At 37.5% G+C, this 7132-nt stretch overlaps 1 protein-coding gene across 1 annotated transcript; it reads right to left on the reverse strand.

Annotated features, from left to right (window-relative positions):
- Positions 1-865: 865 nt before the first annotated feature.
- Positions 866-3724, reverse strand: LOC140810358 (uncharacterized). Its single transcript, XM_073168229.1, has 5 exons — positions 2584-3724; positions 2175-2456; positions 1926-2069; positions 1784-1839; positions 866-1138 (listed from the first exon to the last, which is right to left on the reverse strand). The coding sequence occupies exons 1-5, from the start codon at positions 3722-3724 to the stop codon at positions 866-868; spliced, it is 1896 nt and encodes a 631-aa protein (XP_073024330.1).
- Between the last annotated feature and the right edge of the window lie 3408 nt (positions 3725-7132).

A 7132-nucleotide genomic window follows, 5' to 3' on the forward strand; every position in this document is an offset into this window, starting at 1 on the left:
AAAGTTGCTCAAAAAGGGATTATTATTTCTGCATGATTAGAAACTTAGATTTAAATTCATGTTGGTTATGTTGAGAAGTTTGAAAACGTTCAGATATAATGCCTCCTAGATGCGCACCTAGTACCGATGAGCAAGCTGACAGTAATAAAGATTGTCAAGGGAATGCACCCCCACCTCCTAATGGGGATGTTGCTGCCCGTGTTCTAGAGGGCATGACACATTTCTTTGAGTAGCAGACTAAGCATGCTCCAAGGAAACAACACGAAATGTATGATCAGTTCCAGAGGCTGGGGGGTCCGAAGGAATTTTCTGACACCACCGACCCATTTGCTGCTGAGGGTTGAATTCAATCTCTTCAGGTGCATTTCCGTTATCTGAATATGGGAGATGATGACCGAGTTAGGTGTGCTATATATATGCTACTAAACGACACTTATCTTTGGTGGGCAGGAGCTGAGCATGGAGTAGATTTAGCTACCCTCACTTGGGTGCAATTCAAGAACATTTTCTACGAGAAGTATTTTACTGCTGACGTCCTTAGGCTTAGATTGAAAGGGTGAATGATTAAGTTAATGAATTTTCGTGATTTTCCACATACAAAGGGCACCCGGACCCCGACACGGAGTCCGCGTCCTTTTTCCTTCAAAATAAGAAATTCCAGTACCTACCCGAACCCCTACACGGGGTCCGTGTACCCCTTATTAAAAAAAAGTTTTTTTTTTATTTTTTTTGGATTTGCTTCGGGGTTCTATATCATGGTTTAGCACCATGGTTAAAATTTATTTATGTAAAAAAATAGGATTTGTTTTGGGGTTTTATGTCATAGTTTAGTACGATGATTAAACGAGGTCAAGTCCGGAGCGAACTAGAATGTCAGAAGTTTGAGGATACCAGCTCGAAGCTTTTCACGAACAAGATGACAATCCAATTCATTATGTTTTGTACGCTCATGAAAAATCGGATTGGATGCGATGTGAATAGCAGCTTGGCTATCACAATACAGAGTAGCTGGTCTATTGATGCAAATTCCCAAGTCCTGGAGAAGGGAAATAATCCAGATAGCTTCACACGTAGCATTTGCAATGGAACGGTACTCTGCTTCGGCAGAGGAGCGGGAAACAACATGTTGTTTCTTAGCCTTCCAGGAAAACATTGAAGATCCAAGAAAAACTTTGTTTGGTGGGTGGTGGACTAGGAGTATTTAGATGATCTTGAGAAATAAGAGCTTTATGAGTAGGCAACATTTGGTCCGAAAAAAAAACTTGAATCATTGGAAAAAGGTGAATCATCTTTACAGGGAAATATATGCTCATAAAAAACAACATCCCTAGATATATAAATGTTGTTAGTATCAAGATCTAAGAGTTTATATCCTTCGTAACCATTGGGGATAACCAAGAAACACAGACCGAATCGCCCGAGGAAAAAACTTATTTGTACGATGAGTGAGGAGGGTTGACCTATAGCATAAACACCCAAAGACCTTTAAGTGAGAATAAGAAGGAGCTTTGTGATAAAGACACTCAAATTGGGTCCTGTGAGAAAGAATAGGGGAAGGGGTCCAATTGATCAAATAAATGGCTGTGAGAATGCAATCTCCCCAATATAATAAAGAGACATGAGACTGAAAATAAAGTGCTCTTGCGACGTTCAAGATGTGTTGATGTTTGCGTTCAACCACTGAATTTTGTTCGGGTAGTTGAACACATGAATGGAAATGGACAATGCCTTTGGTCTGAAAAAATGTGGAGAAGTTTAACTCCGGGGCATTATCTGAACGTACCGCTTTAATAGGCTTATTGAATTGAGTATGAATAAGTTCATAGAAAGTGGGAAAAGCTGTAACAGCTTCAGACTTAGTTTTTAAAAGGTAAATCCAAGTAAAAACGACTATGATCATCAACAATAGTTAAGAAATCGAAAACCTTCTACACTAACAGGAGAAAAAGGTCCCCAAACATCTATGTGAACCAAATCAAAAGGATTATCATAAATGGAACCAGTAGATGTAAAAGGCAATAGCTTTTGCTTGGACATATGGCAAATAGAACAGTGTGATACATCATTGACTATGGGATGAAAATGTAATTCATGACCTACAACAGATAGTTATGTAAGAGATGGATGTCCCATTCTAGAACGCCAAAGGTCAGTTTTATTGGAAGAAACTTTACAAATTGTTGGTGTGGATATAGCTGTTGAATCAGTGAGGACATATAGATTGCCAATAATGCGTCTACCCATCCCAATCACTCTCTTGGTTGCTGGGTCTTTTATAGAACAAGAATCAGAAACAAAGGAGACTAAGAAAGAAGTTTGGGCAGTAAGTGAACTGATAGACAAAAGATTAAGGTGAAATTGAGGGACTAGCAAGACATCTTGAAAGACAAGAACAGAGGACAAACAAACCACACCAATGTGGGTGGCCTGGACTGAGGCACCGTTTGGTAATCTAACTGATATAGTACAAGGTTTACAGGATTTAAATGAAGACTAATGCGCAACAAATATGATGAGTAGCCCCTGTGTCTAGGATCCACTCTGAACCCACGGTATGAAAGTGTGGAGAAGAAGGAAGTGTACCATGGAAGCATGACACAGAAGGTTCTTCTTGCTGCTGAGCCTGAGCAGAGACAGAGCCAAGGCAAAGTTGTGCAGTAAGGAAAGTAAGGAGTTGCTGGCATTGGTACGGAATTAAGCTATCACCCAACTGAGATGTAGATTGGCTATATGTATCAGCACATGGAACATTAACACCATCGTGAGGAGCATTGACAGCATTAACGTAACCACGTGATTGTTGTTGCTGAAACCTTGGATGACCTGGAGGAAATCCATGAAGCTTGTAACACTTATCCACGGTATGACCTGTGTAATGACAATGAGAACAAATGAGTTTATCATTCCTACTTTGTTTGCCAAATTTACCGCCCTTCGGATTAAAAGAACTTGAACTCTTTGTCGCAGTTGCATTTGAAGAGTGAACTACTGTGATTTGAAACAGATTCTGATGTATAGAGCGTTGACGTTCTTCTTGTATAACCAGGGAGAACACTTTGGAAATTACAGATAGTGGCTCCATCATAAGAATCTGTGCACGGATTTGAGTATATGAATCATTGAGTCCCATCAGAAATTGAAGTACACACTTCTGATTTTGGAAATTCACCAGCTGTCTCATGGATCCACAATGACAAGGGGCTACAGGTTGAAAATCTCTTAGCTCATCCCAAAGAGTACGCAGACGAGTGTAGTAAGCACTAATAGTCATTGAACCTTGATGAAGATCCGTGAGTAGCCTTTTAATTTGGAAAAAACGAGGAGCGTTGCTCTGAAGAAATCGATCTTTGAGATCAATCCACATTTCCGATGCTGTAGGAATATACATCAGACTATCCGCAATTTCGCGTGAAACCGAATTGAGTATCCAAGAGATGACCATACTATTGCAGTGTAGCCACGCACCATACAACAAATCATCAGGTGGTGGTTGTGCGATTGTTCGATCAACAAAACCTAGCTTGTTCTTCACGGTTAACGCCATAATCATAGCTCGATTCCAGGTATTAAAATTGTTACCATTGAGTTGTTGAGACACCAAAACCAGACCTGGATGATCACCATTCTGAAGATAGAAGGGACTACCGGAGTCTTCAACATGATTTCGAGACACCGCAGTAGAAGATCGAGCTGCTTGATTATTGGCTTGATTCCCCTTCGCCATGGAAGAGGACGCTAGAAAGCAGAAAGATTAATCGCACAAATTCTAGTGCTCTGATACCATATTGCAAGTGAAGAGTGATCAAAATGATCGCAAATACCAACTGCTTCATTCAACAAATAAGTCCCCATTATATACCGTACAAGAGACCCATCTATTCTAGAGTGTGTTGGTATTATTTATGTGCCACGTGTGTTAACATCAAATTAAAATCAATATTTTTTAAAAAAATATTGATTTTAATTTGATCTCAATATTCAATCCAAGTTAATTCAATTTCGATATTGAATTAGATTATATTTCTAATCTGATAAATTCGAAACCGATCTAATCCAATATCATATATGATTTATTTGGTTCAATCATTCGATTATTCGGAACCGATCCGATAACATACTTAAAAACAATAAAAAAAAACATATATTCTAAAATTTTCTCATCAGAATCATTGCGTATCAAGATTATTAAATCAGAAATTTATAGAGTAAGTTTTTTATAAGACGGTCTCACGGATCTTTATTCGTGAGACGAATCAATCTTGTCCATATTTACAATAAAAATTAATATAATTGACATAAAAAGTAATACTTTTTCATGGACGATCCATATAGAATATTTGTTTCACAAAATTGACCTATGAGACAGCCACATGAGTTTTTGTGAAATTTATATTGTGATCTTGTTTCTTGGGAGTTTTCCTTTTTCATCCTTGTTTTTTTATGCACCAAAATAGCTTTTAGACCAACGTATTTCAAATTCTTTACATAGTATTTGAATTGATGGATTTCAAATATATTTTTGTAATTTAAAAAAAAAAGATCATAAATTTCAAATTTATCCGATATTAGAAACAAACATTTGAAATGCACTTAATTTGTGAAAATAATATATAAATAAATAAAATATGATTTTATGATTTCATATATTATTTCATTGTTAATGATAAAAATATAATCAAAATTTATAAATTTTTAAATTCATCCATCAAATAAAACGTAAGATATTTCTAAATTAGTGGATTTCAAATTTTTTACTGTACAAAAATCAAATCTATTTCGATTATCGAACCACCGACTCTAGTAACTCGATAAAATGAGAAACCACAAAAAAGCCAAAACTTCAATCATCGGACCCAAAATAATAATACTAATAATCATAATTAAAAGTAACCATTTTTCGTAGGAAAATCAATTTATAAAAAAAAAAGGAAAGGGGGAGTTGGGGTTCAGTACCCATTTGACCAAAAACTTTCATTCAACTCCCTCCTATCTATCAATTACCTAAATTACCCCTCAATCCTTATATTTAAATAATTTGATTTTCTTTTTAAATAATGGCCCATCATGCTTCCGTAAAATAAAATTAAATATTTTACCTCTTTGACCTGAAGTACCACCGGGTTATATCCACCGTATTTTACAGACTGCTCCTCACAGCCCAACCACGCGATCGCAACCGATGGTTACCGACGCAGATTCCTTCAGCAATACTCGGCACAACTCTAATTCGTTTCCTACCTTAGAGTGTATAATAAAATATAAAATTTTGAAAATAATACATGAGAGGGGCTGAGAGCAAAGATCTCTTTTATTCAAACACAAACATTTATTTATTACATAGTAACCTCCAGTAGAGGAGGAGAAACTTGTTTAGCTACTCACAGTAGCTGAACTCCCTACACACATCAACTTGAAAGAAAATATTACAACCTTATATGAAAGAAATGAGGAAAATGTTCGATGATCTCCACTTCCTTCTTCCTGCCTTATTTATAGAAGGCTCCATCGGATTTGAACTTCGGATTTCAAATCTTCATAAGCCTTTACAGCTTGCATTGGGGACCATTTGGTGGTTGAGGGGTCCCTGTCTAGATTATCAATCTTGACATCAATTTCTCATCCTCTTTTATCTCTTTCAGATACCATTGACGATGAGTTTCCAATATATCGGCAGTAATTTCATCTCCTTTATATTCTCGGAAATGATTTACTAACCATTTAAGAGCTTCTGCCTCTTTTCTCTTGTATGTTAATCTTCTCTTCAAAACTTTCAAATATACCCTATACATTTTTAAGTTTTGATTCTGGTTTGTTAACTGGTTTCCATTATGTCCTTATTTATAGATAAATTTTCGGGACCAGTTATTTTACTTTTTATTCATTGGATTCCTTTTGTGGTATCCAATGTGTCATCCACCATCTATTATTGGTGGTCCATTTGTCCTTTACCACTAATTAGTGGTTGTCTTGTTTCTACCACTCATATGGTAGTGGTCCTGCTTTTGTAATGGAGGGTCACATGTCCCTTTTAATTTTGTCGAGGAATCTTAGGCTTTTTGTTTCCTCGAGGAAAATGTGAATGTGGTCCTTCCCCACTTGTCCTTGCTTCGGAAAAATGTTTCCGATCAGATCTCGGTTTGAAACCTTTACCGAACTCTGGTTCTTTCTGAATTTGGCATTCAGGGCAGATGTTCTCCGACCATCTTCCTATGTGTGCCATATTACAGAACTTTCGGCGAGTCTCTTTGCTTGCCGGTAGCTTGCTGTTCCACAAGAGATTTCTTTTCTTTTCAAATAGATCTTCTGCGAAACTTGTTGTTTTTCCTGTCATTGTATTCCACAGGAATGATCCGTTCACTGAATGATTGTAAAATTTGAACGGAAACTTGACTTTGTCCATCTCAGTAAGACAGACCCATAAACCCCAAGCTCTTCTGGTAGAAATGTCATCTTCAGAAATTGAAGACACCAGGGGTGTTTCTTCTGTCGGAGGGTCCTTGATAAATTTCTGGACATTTGAATCTGGCCTCCTTAGCTTGATGAAATGAAAGGCTTCATGTGTGCCTTTTCCTGCTGGTTCTGGTGCTGCACTGAAAAATACAATTCCAGAATATCTCCTCTGGACAAATAATCATTATTTGCCCAAGTTTCATGAACCGCTTCCTGGATCCATTTTGGTAAACATGAAATCTCCGGAAAGCTGGGTGATGTAGTATAAACTGAGGCAAGAGCCCCGAATTCATACCATGTCTTGACCTCCTTGGGATATGAATTTTGTTTCATCCATACCCTTGGATATTTTCCTGATACATCAACCCTATTGGTAGCTGGGTTAATGCCAATTCTTGTTTTTAATTTCTCCCAGTTCTGTTGGTAAACCTGAAATGGAGAAATTATACTTTCATTAGTACCAACCTTAGCTTTGCCTTTGTCAATACGAGGCCTAAGGTTGATCTCTTCCTCTTCAATCCCCGAGGTGAAGGGTTGACTTGAGGACTCAAGATAAGGATCAGGAGTCTCAATTTTTGTTTTGGCCGACTCATCTGGTGATGATCCCGACTTAACACTTGTGCAAGGGGTATTTGAATCCCCCGCTACAGGTATAGAGTCCTGTACTCGAAAACTCTCCATT

The sequence above is a fragment of the Primulina eburnea genome, chromosome 13, assembly GCF_022965805.1.
Source record: "Primulina eburnea isolate SZY01 chromosome 13, ASM2296580v1, whole genome shotgun sequence".
Taxonomy (NCBI): domain Eukaryota; kingdom Viridiplantae; phylum Streptophyta; class Magnoliopsida; order Lamiales; family Gesneriaceae; genus Primulina; species Primulina eburnea.

Excerpts from the sequence above, each read along its gene's own strand:
- LOC140810358 (XM_073168229.1), bottom strand. The coding sequence starts at position 3,724 with ATGGCGAAGGGGAATCAAGCCAATAATCAAGCAGCTCGATCTTCTACT. Across the intron at positions 2,070-2,174 it reads TATATCCACACCAACAATTT|TCAATGATGTATCACACTGT; the intron begins GTAAAGTTTCTT and ends TTCATCCCATAG. Across the intron at positions 1,840-1,925 it reads TTCTCCTGTTAGTGTAGAAG|CTTTTCCCACTTTCTATGAA; the intron begins GTTTTCGATTTC and ends AAGCTGTTACAG.